We start from the raw sequence: 27,717 nt of genomic DNA, 5'->3' as shown, positions 1-27,717 counted from the left end.
CTGATAGATCTGTGTGTGTGTGTGTGTGTGTGTGTGTGTGTGAGGACAGTGGAGAGGCAGCTTGTTAAAAAGACGAGCTGGCCGGGACTCATCGTCCCGTATGAAATCACTCCTCTCCTGCTCTCTGTCCCGTCAGCCGTACACGCTGCTGGTTTTATGGCGGTGGTACACTCGGTTTCACCGGGGGCTTTATGGTGCTGGGGGGGGGGCTGTTATGAAGAACGTCTCCTGGCGGGGAGGGGGGGGGGGCAGATTACAGAGGAAACCCCCAGAAAGTACGTTTTTGGGTGGAATAATCCATGAGGGTCATCTGCTTAACCGGCTTTTTGAGCGCTTTCATCAAAAAAATGTAATGAATGAAAAACATCAACCCTCCTCATCCTCACCAGATGATGAAAACAGGCCGATTGGATGAGTTTAAAAGAAAAAGCAGCAACATGGTCAAACATCTGAGACTGGGATCCAGTTCCGACCATGAGCACTGATTAAAAACCTGATTCCAGGACATCAGCTGAGGAAATACTGCTTCACAGATGTCCAGGTGTAGTAAAATATTACTTTAGTTAGTTTTGTCTCTCTGCCTTAGTTTAATAAAAGTATTGAGTTGATCATATGATTATACACATGACACGCAGTCTTTGGCCTTTGGCAGTCTGACCACAAGCCGATTAAATCCAAGTGAAACACTGACTTTGTATTAAACCGGCTCCTAACTGGACGCCTGTTACTCTGCTCAGCACACAGTAAAACCATTAAAACCTCAGTTTCTCTGCACTAACATCAGCGGAAACTTGAATGTTTGATAAAATGACGATGTCCAGAAAAAGCCACTCTGGTTGTCAGCACTAGAAGCTTCAGTCATTTCCCTGCCTGCAATGTCTGATGATCAAAAATGAAGACACACGAACATCCAACAAGACAACAGTTTTAAATTCCAGTCTCTCCTGTGACGTTGCTCCACGTCACAGATCACTTATTACTGCTCTTCACTTTCTTATTTTTCACCCAGCTCCTGATTCTGCAACCGAAAAGTATTTTTTTTGTGGAGCAATTTCTTTTAGTCTTCTAGTCTTTGGCAGGCAGGAGAGAAAACTCAATTTGGGACGGTGAGGGGACGTCAGGAAAACAGAGTGTTTGGAGGTCAGTTGATTTGAGTGTGTGTCGTCGTATCGTGTGTGTGAGGAATGGCTGCAGTCAGAGCGCGGCGCTGTAGCAGACGACCGGTGTGTTTGTCTTGTTTTAAACTGTTTGGGTGTCGGAAGTGAGAGTAATGTGTTTACGAGTGTGTGTGTGTGTGTGTGTTCATCTCTATCACATTCAGAACAATTTACTATCAACATGCTGGATCCTCCTCAGCATAACTCTCTGCTGGGTGTGTGTGTGTGTGTGTGTGTGTGTGTGTGCAGAAGGAATATCTGATAGTACACGTGTTGTGTGTGGGAGTATGTATGTGCGTATATATGCTAATATGCAGACTACACATCTAGTGTTTATCTGCAGTGTGTGCTGTTTCTGCATGTGTGTAAATATATGTGCATGTGAAGCACCTCTGCAGCTGACGTCTCTCTTAGATTTTAAAAGCACTTAATTATGATGCCATGATTAGTGCTTAATGGCTGGTTGAAAATAAACCACTTAAACAAAGCAGAGTTTTTCATCCAGGATGTGGAGCTAAAGTCCAGCTCAGATCTGTGACTTCTGTACACTCAGTTTATCAGGAACGCCGGGCTAAATCTATGGCAGTGTCATACAACAGCCCGGGAATAAATCACCCTTCCTTCAAGGTTTTAATGTTCAGTTGATTTAATTTTATGGTCACGTTGAAGGCTGTGCTGTTGAGCTGTACTGTGTCATACTGAAGGTAGGATTTATTGCAGGGTTGTTGCATTTGACTGCATTATTTTTAGTTAGATAGACTCATAAACTATCAACTGACAGTAAGCCTATACACAGTAGTGTGTGTGTGTGTGTGATCTGTTATCACCGTAGGAAGGCTTCCTGATGATGGTGAAGAGGATCTCGTTCTCTGGTGTGTCCTGGTCCTGGACGCTGAGAGACGAGTTGGTGATGACGACTCCAGAGTTTTCCTCCACGTGGATGCTGCTGACCGACACCACCGGCTCTCTGTCCTCTTTAGTCTGCAGAGAGAGGAAAAACAAACCACCTCGTAACATGATGATGTTTCTACATGAACCACTTATGGGACATAACTCCATTTCTGCTCAAGAAGCACAAGAGAGAGATTCAACCTGCTGTTGAAGGTTCTTCAGATGTTGCAGTGAAGAGAGATGACTACCTGCATCTGAGTTTGTATATAAAACCACCTCTACATACACACACATGTACTCAAAGACTTACTGTACGCACACACACACACACACACACACACACTTAACAGCTGACTGACAGCCTCATCAATTCAACTCAAGACATAAAACAGGCTTAAGTGATGGATTTTGATGCTGAGTTTGTTTAGGCTGAAAAGGGACAGAGCTGGGATGAAGTCACGTGTGGATCAAGGATGGAGGTTTAAAAGAGCTGCCGTGTGAGACGGTCCATTTTTCAAGTCCTGATGGAGCGTGCAGCTGTTAAGTCCTCCTCTCGGCTCTCTCCAAACTGAACTTAGACAGCTCAAACTTTTATCGATGACGCAGAGCAGCAGTGTTTCGGTCTTCAGGGAGGAAAGTTAACACGATAACGACTAAAAAATGAAAACCAATTTAAATTCAAATAATTAACCAATTCAAGAACCTCTATTGAGTTCTTCTGAAGACCAGCGATAGTAAATCTAATTTCCAGAATACAGTCAAGTAAATTAGCACATTTTTAATTAATTTTAACTTTAAGGGCATATTGTTTGCTTCTCTAACTTTTCCAGGCAAGACATTTCTCCAGAGTGCAGAACTTCATCAAATAATCTCTCATTTTAGCTGTTATTTTCATCGTCAACATGATACTATGAATTATTTATGTAACAGGAGGGGGCTCATGGTGATAATTGCGATTGATGGAGGTGCTGGAGGAAATGTCACAATGAAGGGTCTTCTTCCTGTAAGAAGCATGCATGTATATGGAAAATCTGTATAAAATAGTTTGGCCTGATGGTGGTGCTGCAAATCCTAATTGTTAAACATATACTGCAGGTTTGAATATATATTACATAAAACACATGTTAACTACAGCCAGTCTGACACCACCTCACGCTCCAAAAAACACACTTGCTTGAAGATTTAAGAAGTTACGGCCCACAGAAATCAGTTACCTGGATTTCAATTTCCACGTTGAAAGCCTCCGTCTGGCTGTGTCCGTCGCTGATGTAGAAGCTGAAGACGTCCTGTTTGGCCTGAGCTTTGTGCTGGCTGTCCTGGATGTAGAAGATGTGGTCTGACGTCAGGTCCTCCACGGAGAAGGGCACGTCAGGGGTGACGACCCGCGAGCCGCCAACCGAGCCCCCTGGTGGACGGGGGGGGGGGACACAGGGACAGTTATCAATAACATAAGAAAAAGTTACTGTCTCTTTAACTGACCTACATTATATATTTGTTAGTCCTGAAAAAGCACTCTGTTTACTTCTGTCAAACTCCCATTCATCTTTATCTCCAGCTGTGACTTCACATCGCAGTAGCACTTTGCACGCTGCAACATTTAACATACTGTATGTGCCTCTCAGGCGAGCGGTTACCCGGCCGTCACTCATAACATCTGACAGCTGGAATGACAGCCAAACTTGTCTTTTTTTCCCAAACAGCCTTTTTATTTCACTTTTGTCAGAATTGTCTGGCAGTTTGGATGCAGCAAGAGACTCTTACAGTTCCCTACAATTCCCACTCAAAGCCCAATTCAGCTGTAATGACATGAACCGGCACTCGTGGCATCGAGGGAGAGTCGTAGTGAATGCACAAAATCAACCTTGAAATCTCTGAAGTTTGAGACAGAGAGTGTCTTCGTCACAGAAGATGGATGAATCCATGTTGGCTGAGCCGGGGCTCCGCAGGGAATAGCTGGTGTGTGTGTGTGTGTGTGTGTGTGTGTGTTTCAGGCACAACAGTAAATCACATCACATCTCCGTCATCTGGCTGTTATAAGGTGAGGGAAGGGAGTCTCTTATCTGAGCAGGGACTCTTGCAGAATCGTAATCAGGATGGGAAATCACCTGCAGCCACCTTTTTCTGTTCTCAAACATGGTGTCAGCTGATTTCAGCTGACGTCTCTGTCTATCTCTGATGGAACGAGGCTAATGAAAGTTGTGGGACTATATACGGGTAGAAAACAGGAAATTAGTTGTTCGGGCACATGAAGTTCAGATGTGTGGAGTTAAGCAGATAGAGAGCATGTTGTAATATGAATCCAATAATTCTGTCATTTCACCGTGAAAAATATATGTAATAACTTCTTTTCACGCCTTCAACCATTTGTGAGACTTTAACTTTTAAATTCACGGTTGCTTTGAAGAAATACTAAACTCACAACCTTTGTATTGAATATATTGAAGACCTCCGGACACTTGTTTTTGCTGGGGAACTCCATTTGTTCAGTTATGTGACCGCACAGTAAAAACTTAAAGCCCCACTAGCTGCTCCTAAGGCTGATCTCTTACTTTATAGTACTGAAATGCTGCAACAACACACTGATAAATATTGCTGTTTTCTAGCTGTGGAGATACAAATGGAAAGAGTGACACTAGAGGAAAGGCCAGAACTTCATTCAAATCAAACAGGGTTCATTCTCTGGCAAACATTGAATTTACTCAGAAATCTGCTGACCTCATTGTGAGATATTGGCCTTCTTTCCTGAAAGAAAAGGTTCAGTTCATCTTGCGGTGAGCGTTAATATGCTCAGTTAACTTCAAGGCGATCCATTCCATTTTGAAGGTCATTTGTTGTTGTTTTTGTGTGGTTACATTTAATTTGACTTATCTTGACCAAACACATCAGCATTCATCCTTCAGGGACCGTGAATATCCACACTGGTGTCACGATGTCTCACTCAGGACCACAGTAATCATCGCTAACCTCGGTCTAATTATTTTATGATGTAAATATGCAGTGTTATGTGTGAATGCATGTTTAAACGCTTCTGCACCAGCTATTAAAATAATAATAGAGAATGTCTTTAGCGCGTCCCTGTATTATGTTTCTGTGCTAACCACACAAATGTAAATGCTAATGTTTTGGTAGAAGCTGTTTTGCATATAAATGCAGCATATGTACGTAGGTGTGTATTCTATTCTGTATTTCTGTGTGCGTGTGTTTGAATAACTGTAATGTTATCATGCAAATGTAGAACATCAACATGTGGGTGAATGCCTTTTGTGTTTGCGTGCATCTGCACATCAACACGGAACCTGTGCACGTTGGTTTTGTTGAGGAAAACAGGCGACACATTGCCAGTGACACGGAGCAGCCCCCCCTGTGCCCCCGGTGTCAGCAGCTATCCAGTCACCTCACACTGCCGACTGACTGCTGAATACCAACGACTGTCCCTCTGCTCCGGCAGCCATCAAGGTCAGTGAGCTGGGCCGTGGAGAGAGAGAGACGACTGCTGCCAGCTGCTTATCTGCAGCAGCAAACAATATAAATATCCGACTCCATGCATTTATCCTTCATTACATCTGCTGATGACTCTTTCTCGCTTGTAATATGGCTGAGCCTAATTTGTATTACTATGGCTTCACATCTATTATCGAAAATGAAAAGTGCTGCTTTACATATCAACTCAGTATGCTAATTTTCTGCTGTTGCTGTTAAAGCTAAAACTGTTGCTAGCAGATAGCTAACAATTAATTCAATGGTTTTAATGTGATTTTATTCTGCTGGAAACACGACGAGAGCAAAAACATAAATGTCCCTCTCGACCTTGTGAATTGTAGTTAACACTAAATGTTTTGTGTCTTGTTTGAATGCTTTTCTTGAATCTGTAAGGCGACGTGTTCAAGGTAAGTCAGGGTCTTACGTTTCTTTTTAACTTTATGTCCATGTAACGTCTTCCAGGGCTTTCAACCTCATCGCACAGCCTTCAGCTGCCATGGAAATGGTTCAGTCGTCATCATGTAACTTGGGTGAAGCTTGAGCTAAAATGTTTTTGTGAAAGTTTAATGTTGTTTGCAATGTTGTTTTTTGTTATTTTTGTTGTTAATTTTGTTAAAGGAGCACTAACAGGAGACAGATTAAAGAACCTAACCAGCAGAGCCCCAGACACACTGGATCCTTCATTTCCCATGCTGCAACTCAATAGCATCTTTCTAACCCTAACCCTGCCCCCCACTGAACTGGTTGTGTTGTGCAGTTTTACTTTACTGTATACTGTATGTGTGAATCATATACAGTACGTATAACACCCTCATCCATTCTGTAAAACTATTAATGGGCTACATACGCCTTTATCCTCAACTGTATTCCTTTACTGTAAGAAGCTTGTGTTCTTTTGTCTATATCCAAGTGTTTTATTTGATTTTTGACCCCCATTCTGCTCTTGCCATGATGCATTTTCCCAGTGGGGACCAGTTCCTTTGCAACTCATCTCACCTTTTTCCTTTTCCCACTCAGTTCCTCTCGAGGGAGAGAAGAAAGTACAGCGGCGGTTGAGCGAGCATGCAGTCAAGTTTGGGACTTCAACAATGGCCCCATCTGTAGCCGGCTATCTGCCAGTGCTAATCCACAACATAATCAGGCTGTGACAGATGGCAGCGGCACCGCAGGGAATACAACCGACATTGTGTGCATATGAGTGTGACATAAAAGTAAATGTGAAAATGATTCGGAGCGATGCAGGTGTGTCTGTAGTGTAGGCAGCACTGTGTCACATGTACTCGTACACGTACAGCATGTTGTGTCTGTCCATGAGCCTCATGAAGACGGAGAGACCGGCCTAAGTTAAGCCACCTGTCTGCAACAATGTCCACACGCTGACGGTCTACAACTCCAAACCTCGCAAGACTAATAAAACACACACACACACAAGAAGATCTCACCTCTCGCTGTGTTTTCGATGAAGCCGTACTTTGGAGGACTGACGAGCCAAATCAGCAGGTCCTTCCTGGGCGTGTCCAGGTCCGACACTATGATGTGATTGGTAGACAGCTGCACTCGGCCGCCTTCCTGGACCTAAACAACAAAATATTAAAGTAAGTCCTGCTGCTCCCGATGTTGTTTGCTCGTCGGTGGATTATCATGGCAGAAGTAAAGGTTAGCGTCTAAATAGTCAAATATTTGTTTGTTACATGTTAGCTAGGTTAGCATTAGGAACACAGCACACACAGATGGAATAAGGACTGACGGATGACTTCATGACTTCATCAGTGAGAAGGAGTGATCAGATATAGCACAGACAGACGGCGCCAAATACAACATATTTACCACAAGAATAACCCATAAAGTGTGAAATTCCTCGCTGCCTGGTAGCAAATGCTCTGCCGCCCCGAGATCAGGAACCATCGCTAAAGAGGTCCAACAAGTGAATCTATAACCCTGACAATGTCAATGTCTCACACCCTCTCCATGACAGGAAGTCATTCCTGCCTGTGGCCATCAAACTGTTCAGCTCCTCCCTCTGAGTGTCAGACACTCTGGACCTGCTCCGACACATTTCCCCCCCGGGGATCAATAAAGTATTTCTGATTCTGATCCTGACTGACATAACCAGCGACACAGCATTCAATTAAAAGGTTTTTGTTCACACGTTTCAATAATTCCTTTCAATAATTGTATTTGATGGTTACAGTACATCTTTTTTTATCTTATCATAGCACCAGGTCCCATTTCCACTCCAGCTCAGCGGGTAGAGGATGTTCATGAATGTGAAAATGTGACTTTTGTATGTTGTAACTACAGAATCTGATAACATGCACCTTCTTTCAAAATGTCAATCATAATTTCAATCAAAAGTCTCTCTTTTATTTGACAGTTCATTTATTTATCTGAGTATCTTCACTGACAAGATTGTGGTACTCATCCTGATCTAGGCTTCTTTGTTCCATACAGAACTGAATCTGAAAGAATCTGAGACTTCAAATTCTAGGAGGAAGTTTGAAAGGCCAAGAAAGTTGTTGTATTGAGTATTGAGTTGCACCTTCATTATGTATTTATCCCAAAACAAAACAGCTAACAGGTGGAACCTCCACTTTGTGCTTTATTTTGAGACTGAAGTTTCACCCCTTGTCTCTGTCTACAACTAAAAAAGAAAGGCCTCCCAGGTAACTAACGCAGAGATTTTAAAGTTGAGACCTTTGAGAGTTCTCTTTAAATCTTTCAGGAGGGGCGTTCTGCGGTGCTAATACAGGATCAATCCCTGAGGGAGGCTCTACAGCGAGTACCAGTGTAACCTTGATTAGGTCTGACATCACATCTCCCATCTCCCCTCCTCCGCCAGGTGTCCCGCACAGCTGGAGCCCGGCTCTCTCTCAGAGTCTGTTGTTGTGCATATTCATGATGAGTCCATCTCAAGCCAAGAGGACACTTTTGTCTGTGTTCGCTTTATAAGACGCATGTTCTCTTCAAGATAAAATGAAAAAAAGGCACAGAGATATTTACTGTCAACATGTGACAGCGTGCGGTGGTCTCCTCTGCTTCATTTGTCTCGTTAATGACTGTTTCTAAATACAGCAGCTGCTTTAAAAAGAACTTTTAGGATTTCCGTCTCTTATGAGCAGGCAGGGTAATGGAGGGGAAATAACACTGTGTAGTTTGTGTGTACTGTACCATCCATGAAGTATATATTAGGATACTCTGTGTGTGTGTGTGTGTGTGTGTGACTACCTTGATGCCGCTGTGGACTGTGACCACCGGTGGCTGTCTGGGTGAGGATGTGATGGTGATGGTGCACATCTGGTTGTCAAGGCGATTGTTGTCTCCGTCGTAAACAACAAAGTGGAAGATGTCGGTGACCGGCTGGCTGCCTGTCTCCAAGGAAGTGATGTACCTGGAGAAGGAGATGTTGGTTAGATGTATCGTCTAAAAAGAGAAAACCGCATGTTGTTTAATTACTACTATGTGTGATACAATAATGATCTTCTAGTGAACACATAAACATCTGTTTATGTGTCTAGTCCTGGATTGATGGAGGACTTGGGGAAGCTTTGCATTAGCCCTCCCACAACGATACAGCTGCTAATCTCTGCAAAGCACTAATAAAAATGAAATCCATACCGGTATAATCTTCTCTAATCCCATTTAATTCTCATAAAACAATTCCCAGCTCTTGTTTGTACGAGCCAGTGCCACAGAGACCAAACCAATACAGGCGATTTGAAGATTGCCCCCAGAGATCGTCCTGCGCTAAAGCTAATCAGGGCCTGCTTTATGGAAATGAAGCAGTTAGTAGCTGAATATGTATATTTCCTCTTTGCGCCTCTCATAGGGCGCCTCAGTACCTCTTGCAGGTAATATCAGAGTGATGCTAATTGGCGTTGCTTGTGCCAAAAGGCTGAGTCATTGAACGTAATGTGGAAAAGGCAGCTCAATTATTTCCTGCTAATTACTTTGTTTTCTTACTGGGTTTTCTGTAACATTAATGTTTGTAGAGCTCTCGTCTCATGAGGGGAAACGTTAGCCGCTTCCTCCTCTGCTGTGACGCTGAGGGGAAAATGATCCCCGTCGACTCGAGCTGCAATCAGAGAAATTGATCACGACTACGACCGCAGTGTGAAGAACCCTCAAAGCCTTTTTATCTCTTACAGAGTGGAATCAACAACAGACCTTTCTTTGACAACAGCCTCTTTATTGAAGGCTCACAAATCCTCTCAGCAAACCAAAACCATATTGCTCTTGTCCTGCAAAAACCTCTTGACTTCAATCTAAGTGGTTTTCATGTTTTAACTTTGGTTGAAGGATTCTACACTTCTCTGTGGATCGACAGTATTATGAAAGACTTCTCCTCTTCTCCTTTAAAACACACTGGATAGAATCAATATGTCTGCAGGTCAAGGTGAAAACGTTGTCCTGAAAGATTGGGATCCACATTTCACCATTCATAGTTCCTGAAACGTTGTCATCATGAGGGAGCTGTTAACAGAACTCTTCTTTTTTTTTTTTTTTTACTGAAGAACTAAAAAGGTGCTAATTTGCTCTCTTTCCTCCCATGGACCCTCGTGAACCTTTACTGCTTACACAACGATGGCTTCTGGAAACGACTAAGGGTTTTTGAAAGTCATTTTTGGTTAATAGCTGCAGGTTTTACGCGGATATTCTGTTTTTATAAGCCTCTGAAGTAGCATTTAAACCATCATGGGAAACTAAAACCCTGTACTGAAACCAAGGATATTCTTTTGGGTGCTTTTCATTGGAAATTTTTAGAGACTCCTGCCTTTGAAGCTAAGTAAAATACTTCCAAATCACATTAGAATGGTTTCTCTGGTAGGCTATTTGATAAACAAAACAAGAAGAAGAAAAACACACTCCAAGGTGTGATCACAAAGAAAAGTAAAACTAGAATTGTATACCTCCACCACCCGGTCAAACATCCATATCTGTCCAGACTCAATATATGTAGAGGACACTTGGAAGGACTTGAACAAAAGGTATAAAGTGTATTTTTTGGCTAAATGGAAGTTCTCACCATATTGATGATTCATATATATGATTCCAGTGAATATACATGGTTGAACTGATTAATGAAGGATTATTTTAGATGTATTGTCTAAACAGGTACTAGGTTACTATGTAAAGATGGATTCTTTGTGGTGTACGAACTGTAGGTGAAACTCACTCGCTCACAGGATCACGATTAGCTCGGCGAGCTCCAACGCAGTCACGTGATTAAGATGGCGCTCAAAATTCAGAATGAGGCAGGAAGTAAGCACTACTACTACCTTTGAGTCAAAAGCGTCACCTATTCAGTGTCCGACCGGCTGTGAGATATGGTCACAATCTCCCCTTCTGTTCCTGAGTTATGGTGCTGCGGTCATAAGTGTCATAATTACCACATCAATTCTTGAGTTATGGCCAAAAACATGATCGTCAAGGTCATTTTGAGGTCAGTGACCTTTGACCTTTGAGTCAAAAGCGTCACCTATTCAGCGTCCGACCAGCTGGGAGATATGGTCATTGATTCTCATGGCCAAAAACGTGTTTCCTCCCTGACGTGAAGAACTGAAGCCCTCTTCAGGTCAGCTTGAAGTCGTTCACGTTGCCCCTCCTACCTGATCCTGTGCTTGCTGATGTCCTCCATGGTGAAGGAGGAGTACTCCCTCAGCTCCTGGTGCTCCTGCTGGGACTGGCTCCTGGTCAAGATGCCGTACATCGGCACCGACACCAACTGGATCTGAATCTGGTCATCCGGGGACGTGTTGTCCTGTGAGAGACAAAACACTGTGACTGTGGTGGCGGCGATGTGTACAGTCACAACACAACTGTCCTGTCATGAAATGATTCCACTTTCTTTAAGCTTTTTACTGTGATCCCAAATTCATCTTGACAGCAAAACAAAGCAGACGCTCAAAGGAGGCAGTGACAGATGACTAACAGATAGTTTAGATTAGAACGAGAGGGATTTGAATTGTTCACTGCCATCACGTACATGTAACCTGAGAGAACTACTGCTGTCTCATCAACTCTACCATCTCTGAAGATGCTAACAGTTACAGCTAGCGTTCGTCTCCGTCCACTCACAGTGTAAGCCAGGTGCGAGCGCCTGATCACAGTGCTGCTCTTCTCGCCCACTTCCAGCGACAGCGTGGCCGTCGGGTCCCGTTGCGGCCCGCCGTCCCCGGCGGCCAGCACCGCCACCTGCACCGCTGTGGTTGCCATGGAGATGCCGTCACTAACGGAGAAGGTGATGGCGTCGTCCTGGGCGGAGAGGCCGGCGTGTCGGTACAGCAGAACATTGCGGGTGACGTCGCTGAAAGTGAAGGTGTCACCTGACGGGATGAAGAAGGTGTGAATGGAGGTGAGTGTTTGTGTGTTTCTGGTTTTGACTGTCGGTTTGAGTCCTCATTAAAAAAGCTTCAAGTGTTACCGAAGACAGCAAATTCTGGGCCGTCACCAACAAATAAGACGACAATTGAAAAATGGAAAATATATACTGGCTTGAAGAGGAGAATAAGACGACTTTCCTCTTCTGTCAAGCAGGACACGACACGACTTTGTTAAAGGAAGCGAACAGGTAAAAAAGCAGCAGACTTTAAAATGTGTTTGGTCTGCTGCGTTAGCTAACAGCGTCAGCAAGTAGGGAGTAAATGTTAGCTAGCTAATGTTAGTGTTACAGCCTACATGTGGGTCGTGCCGACCGGTGGCTGGATGGAATGAACAACGTTACTGAGCTTAATGCACCAAGTGAAGTAAGCTTTGAAGTCCCAAATCTAGAGCATATTTTTTCAGCATGCTAACCGATGACGCAGCGCTGGATAGTCGAGTCTATCATTCTATTTCGTCCATGCTCAGAACATCAGCAGGGCTACATTTGGGGATGAAATAAAGCTAAAATGTTCAGCTGCAGTTATTTCCAGAAGTATAGTATGCTCTATGTTTACTCATATTGGCACAAGGTGGTGATTACTGTGTGCATTTTGATTTGGGCTCATTTCACATTAAAACTGGACACAACATTTTCTAAATGCCCCAATTTCTTCATCCCACCGTTGGTCATGCTGGTGTGTGTGCTGCCGTCGGTCTTAATCAGTTCTCCGTGGATGGGAGCCTCCACCAGCTCAAACTCCAGCTCGTCTGGAGCCGTGTCAGCGTCGCTCACCGCCAGCTGCTGACCGCCTACACACACACACACACACACACACACACACACACAAAGAAAAAAGGCCTTCAGGGATATAAGCAGGAGAAGGAGAAAAATAACTGTCTGTACCAGGCAATAAACACACACACTCACACACACCCAGCTCTTTCTCCAGTACTGTTGATCATCAGGGTCGTACTTCCGAGCTCATTACCTCACACAGACCACTTCATCACTTACCGGCCCTCCTCACCGCGGGCTCTCTCCTTGGATTAGTATTAGTGCCGTGTATTTCTTTAGTGCGTGCGTGTATTCTTCTCTTACCTATGGCGGCCTGTCCTCCCACGCTGACCTCCAGCAGCGGGTCAAGAACCTGAAACACCGGCGGCTGCTGATGGTTCGACAGCAGCAGGACGGCAAAGTCCAACTCAGGAGTGGTGTACTCACCGTCAGACACTGACACAATGAAAACAATGAAAGTGAACACACAAAACATGAAAACACAAACACACACACACACACACCCCTCTGATGCCAATTATCTCTTTTAGCTCTTTTACTGAGGAATATTTTTAAAGGATGAAACTGGGGGGGAAAAAAAACCCTAATCAGCTTCCTCGAGTCGACTCTAAAAACAAGATTATTAATAAGAGAAAGAAGGAAAGAAAACATACAATCACAGGAGCTGTAATTAAAAACCTCCATGAATCAGGACACAGAATCGATGAACCAAACCGCTGAAACAATCTATCAGCGATTCAGGTGGAAACTCGTTGCACTCAATACATGTTTCGGGGGGATTATCGGCTTTATTGACTCCACTTGTCACTTCTACACATGACCTGAAAAAAAATCAACCAGCCAAGAAAGTACAACAAGCCAATTATCACCTTCAGATATAAAAAGACAGTTTGATCGATTAACAATGATGATTAACAACAGTTCCATTGTGAATTCACATTCAAATGAGCTCCTGTCTCAAATGTTGGTGCGTTTTCCTGCTTTATTCTGGGGAATAATGAATTCGATGGAATTAAAAAGGGGAAATTAATGAGAGAATCTTTGTGATGAAATATGTACTGAAGTGTGTATATATGGCAAAATGTGGATTTTTTTTTACCCTAACGCTAATTATAGAAAGCTTAACAAAAGTTATGAGAGACACCGCTGGAAGTCGGCATCCACAGAGAAAAGTCAGAGGACATTAACCCACTCAACACTGATCAATAACTGTATTGTTTGTAATGCAAAGATCAACCTCTAAATTGTTTAGAATGGGAAGAAAGTGCACTGTTTCACGACTATCATCACTTTTTAAAGAGGCAGCACGTCAGTGTCCATCCTCAGGTTTTCTACAGTTCATGTGGTGACTGTGTGGAACGCAGTGGACACACAGATCAACAGGGGACTTTGCTGCAGCAGCTGTTTCTCTGGATGTCTTGCGTCTTGTTACTGAAATCCTTTGAAACAGACATGAATTCAATCCTGATCACAATCCCTGCTCTCTGCAAAGGAGGCAATAAACTTCATACAGCTTCCTTTCCAACCTGCAGAGGTGAATATTTGGTGCTCATGAGATAAATGTTTGGTAGAATATCCCTTTAATAAGGGTCGTTGATTAATTCCAGTGACTCATCCTCTGGCCTGTAATGCAAAACACCCTGCCTACTAACTTTACATTACATTATTTATTACTGGGAGATAATTTCTCTCTACCTGACGTACTTTACTCTGACGTGAATATCAGTGGTAGAAGTGTATATATATGGTTAGTATATATACTGTATATACAGTATGTTTGTCTATTTCATAACTGTTTACCTTGTGTGTAACAGCTACTGTACAGTCTGTTTATCTGTCCTTCCAGAGCTCGAGGTGACGTCTTCAGATTGTTTGCTTTGTCTGATGACCAACATTTGAAAACTAAAAAATATTTAATTTTTAATCACATAAAAGTGAGAAAAGCTGGAGGCAGAGCAGGTTTGGAAACTGTTGCTCAAAAAATGATCAATGAATATTAATATTTAAAGAACAATATTGTCCTCTTCAATGCACAAAATGTAAATACTCAAGTTGAGTACAAGTACCTCAGAACTGTACAGTATACTTGGGTATAAATACTTTTGTGCCACAGACCAATAATTGACGGTTGCTGCATTTTATACTGGCAAACAACAGAAGTCATCTTTTACTTAGTGCACATAAATACTGAGAACTCAGTCAGAACTGAAGCAGGATGGATGGAGGATGAAAGTGTGTGTGTGTGTGTGTGTGTGCACGCCTCAAGGCCAACACTGAAGTGAAAAGCACTTTGGTAATGTCTCTGAACACCCATAAACACATATTTCAGAGTGTCAGAGTGCAGCAGTGCTTCATCAAATGTGCAGTAAACAGAGGAGACTTCTCAGGTCAGAGGTCAAAGAGTCTGAACAGAAAGTCACAGTGGATCTGAAGACCCAGTTGAGCCAGATCAGTGTCACAGTGAGAAGCGTTAAAGAAGAGCGAAGCGACAGAGGTGAAAGGCAGGAAAGGAAGTTTAGCAGTAAAGAGGAAAGAGGAGGAGAGATTTAGTGTGGAGGGGAAGATGGGAAAAGAGACAAATGGGGAGGGGATGAACTTAAGAGCTGAGAAAAGATGAGAGCGAAGGAGTCAAGGAAAGGAGACAAGACGAGAGGAAGCTGGAGCTGAGAGCAACAAACCCGAGAGGAGGAAAGAGGAAGGACATTTGTGGTGAAGATTAGAAGGAGGGGAAACTGGGGAGGAGCGATCAAGGGAGGAGAACGGATGAGAGAAAGATGAAATCAAAGGTGGGAAGTGCAGAGGACAGGAAGGGGGGGGGGGGGGGGGGGCAGGAGAAATTGAGGTCAGAGAAGAGGTGAGAGAATTAAGTAAGAAGAAGTGTCATAACAAGAAAGATGAAAACAATGGAGATAAAAGTAGGGGGGGGGGGGGGGGGGAGAAGACAGGAGAAGACAAATGTTTCAGTCAGAGACATCAAGGGTGGAAGGGGGCAGCCAGGAGGAGAAGAATGAAGACGGAGGATGGAGAGGATTTAACACGGAAAAGAGGCAGAAGAAAAATTTGTAGAGCGTAGGAAAGAGGAAACAATTTGCCTCCTCCTCCTCCTCCTCCTCCTCCTCCTCTCTAAATGGAGGAAGATGAAGTATTTACCTGTGAAATAGACGCTCAGCGACTCCGGCAGACCTGTTGGGATTAAAAAAAGCAAACTTTTAGAGCTGTGAGGTGATAAAAGTGAAAAACAGTGGTTTCAGGCAGAGTTGACAGGGCATTGCAGTGAACATAAAAACTGAATGGATGTTGCTTTAATGCATAAAACTCAGGAGGCAATGAGGATGATTTACTGATGCAAAGCTTTCTGCTGGAGCTCCACAGACCCAGATTAAGAGCAACTAAAACCAGCTTTGATCTAGGATTATCTTTTGGAACGCACGTCTCTTAAAAAACAGCTTAGATTTACTTTGAAAATGTCTCACCAGCCCTCACATTGTTTTTAAAACTCATCTCTTCCAGTTCTAATATTCATCACATATGCTAAGTTTATTGTTGGTAGCCTGACGATAGTTTATATGATCCAGGATTTTACAATCTATGGCAGCAAAAAACAGAGTTTTGCAGAATGACTGACCGCAAAAAGTTACCCAAACGTTTACAGCAGTTTAAATTGATGATTTTCTGTGCCAAATGTATCCTGAATCATCATCAAGATAAGAGTTCTCTCAGCCCACTTACAGATATACTGTAAAAGTCTTGCTTGCTAATGTTACATAGAGGATCTGTGCAGAAATAGCAGGATTTTCACTTTCTATGGGGATCCCTGTCGCCACATAAAGTGACCTCCCAAAACTCTGAAAACTCAAGTGGACTTCTGTGAGATCACCCCTCCGAGGGCTCAGGGAGCAAAGTGAACAACTGTTTCCACCGGCTGAGTAGAACTAAATCAACTTTGATATGTAAAATCACTGGAGTGCCCCTTTGAAAAAACTACAGAGTGAGTGACAGAAGGTGACATATTCAATGATGAGAGACTGAGAACTTGCAGCAGCTCTATGAATAGTAAATCAGCTGAAAATAATATGCTACGGCCAAGTCCACTGGTTTTATGTGATAAAACTGTTATCAAGCTGACCAACTGGACAGTTTCCCCCGAAACCAGTGTATATTAATGTGTACTTAGTCACATCATCGCTGTAATCAGGTCAGCACTCGGCCTGTGAGTGTGCATCTCACCGATGAAGGAGTACTGGTAGAGCTCCTGGAGGTGTGAAGGGGCCGGCGGCGGTCTGTAGATGATCTGGCCGTTGTTGACGTCGGCCTGAGTGAAATGCTTCACCGGTGTGTACGCTCTGTCCCGGTGCTCGATCGCGCCTGAGGACAAGCGGCACGGGAAGCAGTTCAAACGTTTATCCTGAATCTGCCCGACGCTGGAGTATTAACATTCAGATTTGTTTCTCAGAGGTAAAGCTGTTCTGGGGGGCACAAATTATCTCATTTGCTCAGCAGACAGAGCCAAAGAAGCACAGTTGTTTTTCTTCTCGTACAGATAAAAGTAGACTAAAGACTAGTGAGGAAGGTACGAGGTGAGAGAGGACGGAGCTAATATTCAGAAGCCCAGCGTTCAGCGTAGCATCACACCACATGTGTCATCTGAAACTCTGAAAGTCCTCTACTACTGTTCAACAAGTTAACGTCCTACTGAATATTAAAACAGAACAAAACTGGAGGTGTGTTGAGGATATAAAGATTTATCAATAACATTACAGAACGTTTGAAAGGATTGAAAAGTAAAACCTGAACTTGATTTTCAAACTAAGATTTAACTCCAGAGACTGGACGCTCATGACGAATGCTGCTGTTTCATCTGAATCCGTCCTCCTCCTCCTCCTCCTCCTCCTCCTCCTCCTCATTGGCTCTATTCAAAATGATTTCCACACAAATTCATCAGTCCATTAGCTGATGAATATGACCCATTGTAAACCGTTTGTAAATCGTTTTTCCCTTTCATTAGACGGAGAGCTTCAGATGACACACCAGTCTGTCAGACGGGCCGATGCTGAAATTAATGGCTTCGGTTCTGAACGCCACATTAAATTCAGCAAAAAGGAAATCAACCCTCATTCTTGTACAAGTCCGGGCTGAAAGACAGTAATTAAATAATTCTGGAGAGTAATAATGCCACGGAAGCAGGTTGTTAGTATCTGGCTTGTATTCCCAGCTGGGAAAAGCTAAACTCTTGAGCAAGGCATTAAATCTTCTTTTCCAACACTTATTTCTATTCGTGCAGAGGAGATTATGTAGCTGTAAAACTTCTTTCCAGCGATACGTTTTCCACTTTCATACCAGGAAAAACTTTGGATCATTGAGCAGCTCCATCACAGCAAACTATGGATCACAGTGCTTTGTTCGTGGGCACTTAAGTGATAATTAATGAGGAACAGAACACATTAACATCTCCCACTCTGCTTCAGAGTCGGGAGTCAAACACAAGCTCAGGAGCTCTTAATTATAAGACTGCTGCCCTCTGACAGAACTTAGATTTTAATACTTTTAATCTTTTCCACATTAAGAGGGGAAAGCTCAGTGTGTGTGTGTGTGTGGCCGACCTTGTCCTTGCGGTAGAGGTTTGGTGATGTTGTAGATGAGCTTCTCGCTGGGAGTCTCAGAGTCGACGAAGGACAGAGCTGAAGGCGTTATCTGTGTCACCCGATCCTCCAGAGCCTGCACACACACACACACACACACACACACACACACACAGGAGGCGAGGTGAGAACAGAAGTAAAACAAGACCAACGATCTCTGTCCTCCATCTCTGAGACGCCCCCCTGTGGTTCTCAGTGATGGACTGAGGGATCCACATCCACAAACAAACAGAAAACTGACCACACAGCCTCTCCAGCAGCTGCAGGGTCCCCACTTGAAATACATAATAACTAACATTTCTTATTTAAAAATATAGTTAGGTGCAAGTTAATGGTAACAACACTTCTTGACCACTTCTTAGCCTTTACCTTTTTTTTAGCCTCATCTGTTATTAATTATAATATTTGCATTTGGCCAGTGTGGTTGGAGAGGGAAGGGACATCTGCCAGATGTGGAGAACTGTATGTTTTATGTCTTATTGTTCTTGTGGATCAACAAAATAATGATAGAAATATTAATAATAAAAAACTTTTCCTATACAACCTGTTGTTTTCCAGGACATTACGATATATAGAAGTGGAGTTTTGGGGAAGTTTGCCATTATTTTGAAATCCCCCACCGTGATCTGTAGGTCACAGTCGGGGGCCAGCTGGGGGAATCCTGGGATCTGAGGCAGGACTCCAATGGTGAAGGTCTGAGCATCGCTCTGTATGACCGGGGCTGCCTCTGTGGAAACCTGCACACACACAAAGACACACACACACACACACACACACTCTTATATTAGAGATTGAAAACTTGCATCTTCAAGAAAACACACTCCTCCCTCCTCCCTTATCTCCATCCTCTACTCACTCTAAACGTCTCTTATCTTGAAGTTTGAAGTCTCAATCTGCAGCACATTATCTCAATAAATGTCTGTTTTTCCACTGCAAACTGGCTTCTGTGTTACACATTATTTCTGAGCGACAGAGCTGATGACGAAGCTGCGAGATGCAACAGATGTGATGAAAACGAGCTACAGTCAAATAACTGTGACAACAGAAAGTGAACCTGGCATCAGGCTGCGCTGCAGTTTCTTTCCATAAATCATTGTCTACACCTCAAGAATATTAATGGAGGAGACGCCAATTTGAGTGCCGTGATCTCGTTGCTCAGCTGACTACGTTGAAGAACTAATCAGTGGCCAGTTATTACTCTTTCTGAAGAAATTACAGTCTGATTACTTTTAAATGACTTCGTTCATCCATAAATATGTGTTTCAAAATATGAAGTGCATTAAAGGACACAGAAGGAGCCTCAGTGTTTTGTTCAGCAGCAGATTGCTCAGCGAGTTGACAGCAGTGGACAGAACAAACACATCATGATGATCTCTCTGTGAAGTAAATTGAAAATAATGATATTTTCTTCAAACACGCAGCATCCTCCGTCACTCTCAAACCGGTTCCCTCCTTCAACTTTTCTAGCGACCTTCCTAATTGTTTGACTTCTGCTTACAGCAGCCGTCGTTATATTTCACACTGACAAGGAGATAGCATTATTTTCAGAGAGAATAATAGGATTTTCACTCAGTGAGTAGTCTGCCTTTCAAAAAAAAGAGTTTGGTAAAGAGGTTAAAGAGGATGGAAAGCAGCCTTTCACTGCCCTCTCTGGCCAAAAGTCTGCTTCACTTCTCACTTCAAGCATCACTAAAGGGCGTGACTACACCAAACAGTGGTGTCACAGTGTACTGACGCACCCTGGAGTACACTTCTACATCACTGCAGCCAGGTGAGAAGTTCAACCACTGGAGGTAAACAAACAGTTGAGTTGCTCTTTACACAGAAGAAACGAGCTCCACCTGCAGTTAAAGAAATCCACCCCTCCTTTCTCGGTTCTTCTTCTTCCCCTCCAGCTCTGACCTTTGACCTCTGTACGTCTGCTTGCTTATGATGCAGCTGATGGTTTAAAATGATGTTAACTGAATTGCTGATAAGTGTTGGAGAAGCTGCTGGATCAGCGTAATCCTCCCTGCATTCCCGTCTAGAATTAAACTACATTTTTTTGGCTCCGCTCCTCTCCACCCACACTTCTTAAATAAACAGGGTTTTTTTTGTTTCAACTTTTATATCAAACTGTTACTTGCAGTTACTGCTGCTCTATTTCTCCTCCTCAAGACACTCAACAACATGTAGCCTAAACTTGTTTAGTCCCCTGATGTACGTAAGCAACAGCAGCGGCCTCGGTTGTTCCTTCTAAAAGCCAATTTCTGTCCTCACTTACGTATTCTGAAGCCGCTGCTTGTTCCCGTCACATTAGTCGCATTTGGGGGAAAGAAAGTTCAAGAACTTGTCGTCAGCTCTGTCAGTCAGAAGTAATGCGACACCGGCATGAAGCCTGGAGTCAGCGCCACCAATCACAAGTAATGTGCTATCATGAGAGGCAGTGCTGAATCAGCGGGATTTACTGAAAGTGGTGCTGCAGCAGTAAATTATTGATTATTCAGTTGATTCCATTCAACATGAGCGATATAGATTATATGTTACATCATTTGAAATACATTTGACATTAAAACTGCATGAGACAAATTCACCGGCTTTATCAATGAAGAGTCTCTGAGCGTCTGCGACAAAGTGAAATACGATCTGAGGAGGGTTAAAGGCACCGAGTGCAGCTGATTGCATTCTCCAACGGTTTCTTCTTGTCTCCATCTGGAATAATCTCAGTTTGTTTCACAGTTTTTTGTTGGTCCAGTTGGTTGTACGTACACTTTCAGGGGCAAAGGTGTTGTTATATTTAGAAGCAGGGTCTTAAACCTTTATTTATTATCTTTATTTTAACAACGATTCAAATGACTGCCTCTAATTTAAAACGCAGTCACTGTACAGTTCAGTTTAAGCACTCAGTGGAGCCTTTAGCTGCTAGAGGGATAATTTACAGATATGTTTCTCTGGAGGTGGAGGAGAAGAAAAAACCAGAGGACACAAACACAACTCCTAATTATTGATAATGTTGCTCTGCGACAGCTAGACGTGTGAGAAGTTACGATGCCGATGACAGTCATCGACCGCTGAGCATTCTACCAGCATTCGAATCTACCAGCTACCTGCATATTTTACCAGCATTTGATGGGGATTTAAAAGCTACCGCCGGGTCAGTGAGATGTTCCTTGAACCACGATAGAAGTGTGTGGAAAAACAAACTTTGAAAAGCACAAATTTTCACTCCAGACAAAATCTCGGGGGAACCAAATCAACATCTCTCTGATTTGAACATGGTTTTGATTTGCAAAATCACTTGTTGGAGCACAAGAGGATTTGTGTGCAGAGCGCTGTGCAGCCTACTTCTGTTCAGCCGCAGAGCTCCGAGCTGCAGAAGCAGGGTGAATTTCAAAACAATCAGTTCTAACAAGGCGCCACACACTTCGATAAAAACCAGCGGAGGACAATAATACCACCCTGACAAACCGTCAAGTTTAATCACCTCCTCTGACAAACAGCTCAAAAGCTTCCAGCGGTTCAGTTTGTGATGGGTTTTGGCTTTTCCTCGTCTCTGCTTTCCCACTTCCCGTCAAAATGATGAGACACTTTGAATTTGAATCCAGCACTGTGTAATTGAAACACATTTGCCCTGATGGATGGAGCCAAAATATGGGGGGCTGGACGGAGGAAGAGAGATGATTAGATGTAGCTACATGCATTTGGCTGCCTCTTTTATTTTCGAATGGAGTCGAGGTGAAGCAGAGACTGGCATGAAAACGCTTTAACTGCGGCGTGATGAATGCTGCATCGGTTTTACTGAGATCGTCTCGGATTTGGAGCCAATTTGCGAGTAATTTGGTGTCATTAATGCTAATCAAGATAAGTCGCTATGGATTGATTTGGAGTGCCTGTGAGTCACAAGTTTGGTGCCACTGAAAGAGAAGAAATCCACAGTGAACGCACTTAAAGAAGAGTTGGGAAGGAAATCAATGATGGAGGGCAGAAAAGGAGACACATGACAAGCTGTTGTCTAAATGAATACACAGAAAACTGTGATGGTTAGAACTGCTGCTGAGTGATGAGCAAAATAACTACTCAAATAAAAACTACACGCTGAAGAAGGTCTCCTACAGATTCCTATAAACCGCACGGTTTTATAGATGGATACACATTCATGGTTATAAAAATAATAGAAGAAACGGTGGAGACAGATGGAGGTGAGAGAGAGAGAGGAAGAGGAGGGGGGGGGGGGATAAATCAAGCCAGAGGGAATGATGCTGGAAAGGTTGAAGGCTGGAAAAGAGGAGAGGGAAGAGGTAAACACAAGGGAACATGGGAACATGAGGAAGCGTGGGAACTTCAAAGAACTCCAGAGAGGGAACAAGGGCACGAGAGAAAAAACAAAACATGCGTCTCTGTCACCGTCTCCTCCTCTTTTTCTTTCGGGGTGAGACGTTCTCATCGGCCCCCTGAGGTTCTCTCGTCTCACGGTGTATTTATTTTCTTTTATCAGTTTTAAAAAATAAATAAATCATTTATGCGTACAGCGGTAGTACTACGCACTCAGTAGTAAGAAAAAAAAAACCCAACCTTGTACTGCGTTTATCCTGACAGTGTATTCCTCCAGGCTTTTTAAAAACTGTCTCATATAATGGTTTACTTTTGGGTTTAAAAGTTCAACAGATACATGTGGTATTTCAACATAGTCAGGGTTTAATTGCATTGAGCTTTTCTTTGTCCCTTCTTTAAATCATGATACCTTCTTCTCTGTACTTCACTGAGATCACTCCGACACTTCTACAAGTTACACGGAAGCGTTCCAGTTTTCCACTTCGTATTTGCAAGAGCCTTTTTTCATTCAACCACATTACTGCTGTTGGTTGAAACGCATGTAGACTTGAGGCATAAAGGTATGCTCTGTGTCGCCGTTACCTGTGTAAATCCATTGGTGTAGACAGCTGTATTGATTCAAACACATCGAGTGTAAACAAGGTAGAAGGATCAGCACTGACCTGGAACTGGAAGGAGTCGCTGTTGGTCCCCCTGCCAAAGTGGCGGTACCAGACGGTGCCGTCGTTGACGTCCTGCTGAGTGAAGGAAGTCGTGGGGGTGAAGCCTCGGTCGTCGGTTAGCGAGGGGCGCCAGCCTTCTGCAGGGCCGTCAGCTGGCATGGACACCAGCACCACCTCACCTGGACAGAGAGGGTGGAGGTGATGGACTGTTTCTCTCAGTCATCATACATCACACATCACATCGTCAGAACGATCCCCAGATCATAACCCACCAGAATCAGGGGCACACTACAAGGTTGGGTTTAGGCGTAAGATAAAAAGTGGATGTGATGAGATGGATGAGGGAAGACGCAGGTGTGTTAAGGTTAGGGTTTGATTTACTTAGAGTTAGGGTCTATCTTGGGTCCATAAACGTGTGAGGATCTGTAAGACTGTGTCTCATATGGACAGGACTTATGTTTAAAACTTTATAAAACTGTTTAAATGACATGTCAACCAAACTGCAGCCAAAATAAAGCTACTTGAGGAGCATGAAACCTTCCATGTCTTTAAGTATTAAACAGTTAAACAGAATTGGCATTACACGCCAGTGTTAAAGAGTTTGTACCATATTTAGGTTCTCCATCTGAGGCGTGGATGGTGTAGACGATGTCATCACTGCTGACCCCCTTGAAGTCCGCCTGCAGGTATTTCTTATCCAGTCGCACCATGCCCCCTTCCTTTACCCAGGTCATCGGCACAGACAGCACGTGAGGAGAGTCAGCAGCCTGAAAATAAACCAAAGACACGCAAATATGAATTTTAACCCTCATAACATGTAACCACTATTTAACAAGACATCTATGAGATCCTTTGGTTTTTGTGTTCCAGCTTTGGTACCAGTGCTAATTACTGGGATGTTTTTCTGCCGTTCCATTTGCTCACCGATCAACTATCCAGCTCTTTTTCTCTTAACAGTTCTTCTCCCATATTATACAATATCTGTCAAGAAAAATGCTTTAGAGCCATGACAGCCACAGAGCAGGAATATACCTGTGGTTGGTTTCTAACTGTAATTGATTTGAAGACTAACAACATATAACTGTGTCACTTCCCTGTCCGTCTGTCTGTGAATTTCACCAGAACACTGTGAGACAATCCAATCAAACTAAATATATGTATATATATATATATATATATATATATATATATATATATATACATATATATCACCTCCTGTTTGCTGCAGGATTAGATCCAGTGTAAAAGGGTTCATGAACTGGGCGTTAGCGTGAATTAGCCATACGTGCGGCAGCATAATCAAGCGTAATTTACATTAAATTTACTTTCACACATGGTGAACTGAGCAATGTGTTCCCATGTGAAATCACTGTGGTGTTTAGAAATAGAAGCAGACTCTGTTGTTTGCTCCTCAGGTGCAGCCTGATGCCACTTTCACTTTGTGTTGTCACAGTTTGTGTTGCTTGTTTCATTCCATTCCATCTGTTCTAACCTCAGGTTTGTGAGTCCCACGGGGGGGGGGGGCAACGTAAAGATCTGTCAGTCAGCAGCTCCCGAGCTCTAAGCCTGGAGTCAGCTGCACCAATCAGAAGTAATGTATCACAAAAGACTCAATTTCTGCTTTCTCTGTTTAAGAACTGCCAGCGCAACTTTGGAATCAGACTTATTTTTGTGATGCTGTATTGATCTGCGACAGAGTAACTCATTGTTTTGCTTGCCCTCCCTCCAAAGCAAAGAACAAAGAGCAGGCTCGGCTTCAGAGAGCAGGCAGAGCTGGCGGATGATTCAGTGTCGCTCGAGGACATTTCAGCAGGGAAGATGCCTGCTGTCAGGGAGGTTTTGAAAGCAGACCTCTTACTCACCGTGTCAGCCTGCTGCCTAAATAAAAACAGGTATGACAAAGTTAGAGGCTCCACATCTTATAAGTTAAATGACATAAAGTCATCTAGCTGTCAAAAATAGTTCATATAAACTGTTTACATTGACGTGGGCAAAGAAATGTATGAAAAACAATGATATTCTTATTTTACCAATACTCTTGATGTGCACTAAAACCAAGTCATCATTAGTTTGTCATTAATTGCACATGATTCCACACTGGATGAATAAATATTACAGGCCTTTTCCACTGCACACGACCCAAAACGTAACGTAAAGTTCTGCTTTTGTTTCCTCAACGCTCAATAAACCAAATCGTTTTGCAAAAATGTATTTTAAAGGAAGAAACTTCGATAACTCTTCCTAATAAGATACTTAATGAACTGTTGGATCTCTTATCTAATGAAATATGCCAACAATGACGTTAATAAATGCAGACATGATGGCTTATTAGGAAGAAAGAAACCCACAACTGCTTATTGATTGATGGCCAAACATTTATAACTGCACTGTTATTAAGCAGCCAAAGGGATTTTTAACCATTAGGCATTAATAAAGCCTTTATAAAGGGTGTCTTACTATAAGGTAATACCAAAACTTTAAGTATTCACGTCAGGTCAGTCTTTTTAGCTGAGGACACACACACACACACACACACTGTTGACCATTTACTGCGATGTGCAATGGCATAAACAGTGTGGCGGTAGGTGGTAATAGATTGTGAGTGTGCAAAGGTGTGTGAGAATTAGTGTGTGTGCACGAGTGGGCGTCTGTGTTTGCAGATAACAACCCGCCGGCCATCTGTGGCTCTTCTGCCCGCCGCTCGGCCGATCCAAATCACACTCATTCAGCAGCAGGCGAAGAATCGCAGAGGAGCGGCGGATGGCCCGGGAAGAGAAAACACATAAGTCAGCATGACAGGCTTTTAACTCAGAGGACCACATCATCCAGGAGATTATCAACCTCTGCCCGTGACCGCCAAGGTCTCTCAAGGACGGAAACAGCACGCTCTACAAAATAAAAGAAGTCAGAGGAACCTTCTTGGATTTACAGGTTTGTCAATACCCCTGATTTCCCCAGACCTGTAACTCTCTCTGACTCTTTGTCCTGAAGCTGCACCCCCGTTTGGCAATTTTCTAATTTTCTGTCTTGAATAACACACAAACCTAATGAGTTTTTTTCCAAGTGGGATTTGTGTTGCCCCATTAGATGGACAGAGAGTCTCATCTCCTTCAGACAGGTGCTTCTGCTTTTTGACCTCTGGGAAACTCAATTTGCTTGATGTAATTTTAAATCGTCGAGCGGCGTGTATAGAGAAGGTTTGTCGAGAGAAAACTGAGAAGGTGAATTAAACAAATATCAGAGAGGAAGCCCTTAAGTTGCCACTTAATTCACTGCATTCATTGACTCATTGTCAGAGTTTCTGAGGGTCTGTGAGCTGTTGATTAAAGGCATCTTATTAAGTGCTGGTGGAAAGCTTAGGGTAATGTTAATGCAGTGTCACATTCCTCAGGTTATGTCTTCAACTCCACCGACAATCGTGGGACTAGTTTATGTTAACACAAACGCCATTTCCTTCAAATAGAAATAACATGCGCGATCTTTCAAAATAAAAGTATACAAAGTGAAATCGTGTAAGTGGCCAGCAGAGATGAAGGCTTGAGATTTGGACTTGAGTGACCTGACACCATAAAAACTCAACTCGAGACTTGAAAGACAAGTCATTCACTTATATATTCAAGCCCCAAGTTTGGACCAGTTAAAATGGGGTCAGACAGGGACAGGCGGACCCTGCCACAGACCATTTCAATGGTCAAGATTGGACTTGCCACTGAAAGTGTTAAAAACAGCCCTGGCAGCCAGACTATTAAAAATAACACATAAAATAAACCGTCTTCTGCTTCTAAACTCCACCTGCTGATACTGCACGAGACCTATTAACTATGTGTTAATCCTGCTCCAACCTGCCTTGTATGATGTCCCGCTGCACCAGGAATGCGGCTGGTCACCAAAATTGAAAAACATTATTTGGTCACCCATGTCCACTTGTGACCAGAGCAGATACCAAATTAGAGCCCAATGTATCTACAGTGTGGGGTTAAATATGGGCAGCAGGTGGGGGGGTTGTTGTTTGGGGTAAGTGAAGGCCATCAGCCGATGCTGCTGAAAATCATTTTTTCACACCCAAACGTTGGCCAAAATATATTTTAGGAAAAAACCCCTAAACATTATTCTTGTCCTTAGCCGCAGTACTTATGAGACCAAATGCATGAAAAGTGCATAAACAGAGACCTTTAAAGGGCCTTGAGCCAGCAGGTCTGAGATGGACTGTAAATAGAGTTGACGCTGGACTGAGAGCTTTTGGCTGCAGTCCACAAAAACAGAAATAAATGACTTTGCTGAGACGGAGTCGTCGGCATCCATAAAACATGGGCTAGCTGCCGGCCGTGATGGTCACGCTGTTGTAATGGCAATGACATTGTCATCTTTCATATTTCCATAATTCCACTGGGGGAGGGGTGAACAGGACGGGCTGATGGACT

At 43.2% G+C, this 27,717-nt stretch overlaps 1 protein-coding gene across 1 annotated transcript in view; it reads right to left on the bottom strand.

Moving 5' to 3' along the window:
* Positions 1 to 27,717, bottom strand: part of fras1 (Fraser extracellular matrix complex subunit 1) — a 198,159-nt gene that overhangs the window by 27,354 nt on the left and 143,088 nt on the right. The window contains exons 29-43 of the mRNA XM_070904152.1: positions 23,904 to 24,063; positions 23,297 to 23,475; positions 18,944 to 19,060; positions 18,285 to 18,399; positions 16,912 to 17,049; positions 15,835 to 15,867; positions 12,988 to 13,119; positions 12,570 to 12,698; positions 11,604 to 11,851; positions 11,135 to 11,286; positions 8,754 to 8,916; positions 6,971 to 7,103; positions 3,263 to 3,453; positions 3,219 to 3,221; positions 1,985 to 2,138 (exon numbers count right to left, since the gene is read on the bottom strand). Of these exons, the coding sequence (XP_070760253.1) occupies positions 1,985 to 2,138; positions 3,219 to 3,221; positions 3,263 to 3,453; positions 6,971 to 7,103; positions 8,754 to 8,916; positions 11,135 to 11,286; positions 11,604 to 11,851; positions 12,570 to 12,698; positions 12,988 to 13,119; positions 15,835 to 15,867; positions 16,912 to 17,049; positions 18,285 to 18,399; positions 18,944 to 19,060; positions 23,297 to 23,475; positions 23,904 to 24,063 (2,047 nt within the window). The remainder of the gene's footprint in view (positions 1 to 1,984; positions 2,139 to 3,218; positions 3,222 to 3,262; positions 3,454 to 6,970; positions 7,104 to 8,753; positions 8,917 to 11,134; positions 11,287 to 11,603; positions 11,852 to 12,569; positions 12,699 to 12,987; positions 13,120 to 15,834; positions 15,868 to 16,911; positions 17,050 to 18,284; positions 18,400 to 18,943; positions 19,061 to 23,296; positions 23,476 to 23,903; positions 24,064 to 27,717) is intronic.

The sequence above is a fragment of the Enoplosus armatus genome, chromosome 4 (assembly GCF_043641665.1).
Source record: "Enoplosus armatus isolate fEnoArm2 chromosome 4, fEnoArm2.hap1, whole genome shotgun sequence".
Lineage (NCBI taxonomy): Eukaryota > Metazoa > Chordata > Actinopteri > Centrarchiformes > Enoplosidae > Enoplosus > Enoplosus armatus.
Note: the sequence above shows the minus strand (reverse complement) of the source record. Positions and strands in the feature narration are given on the sequence as shown.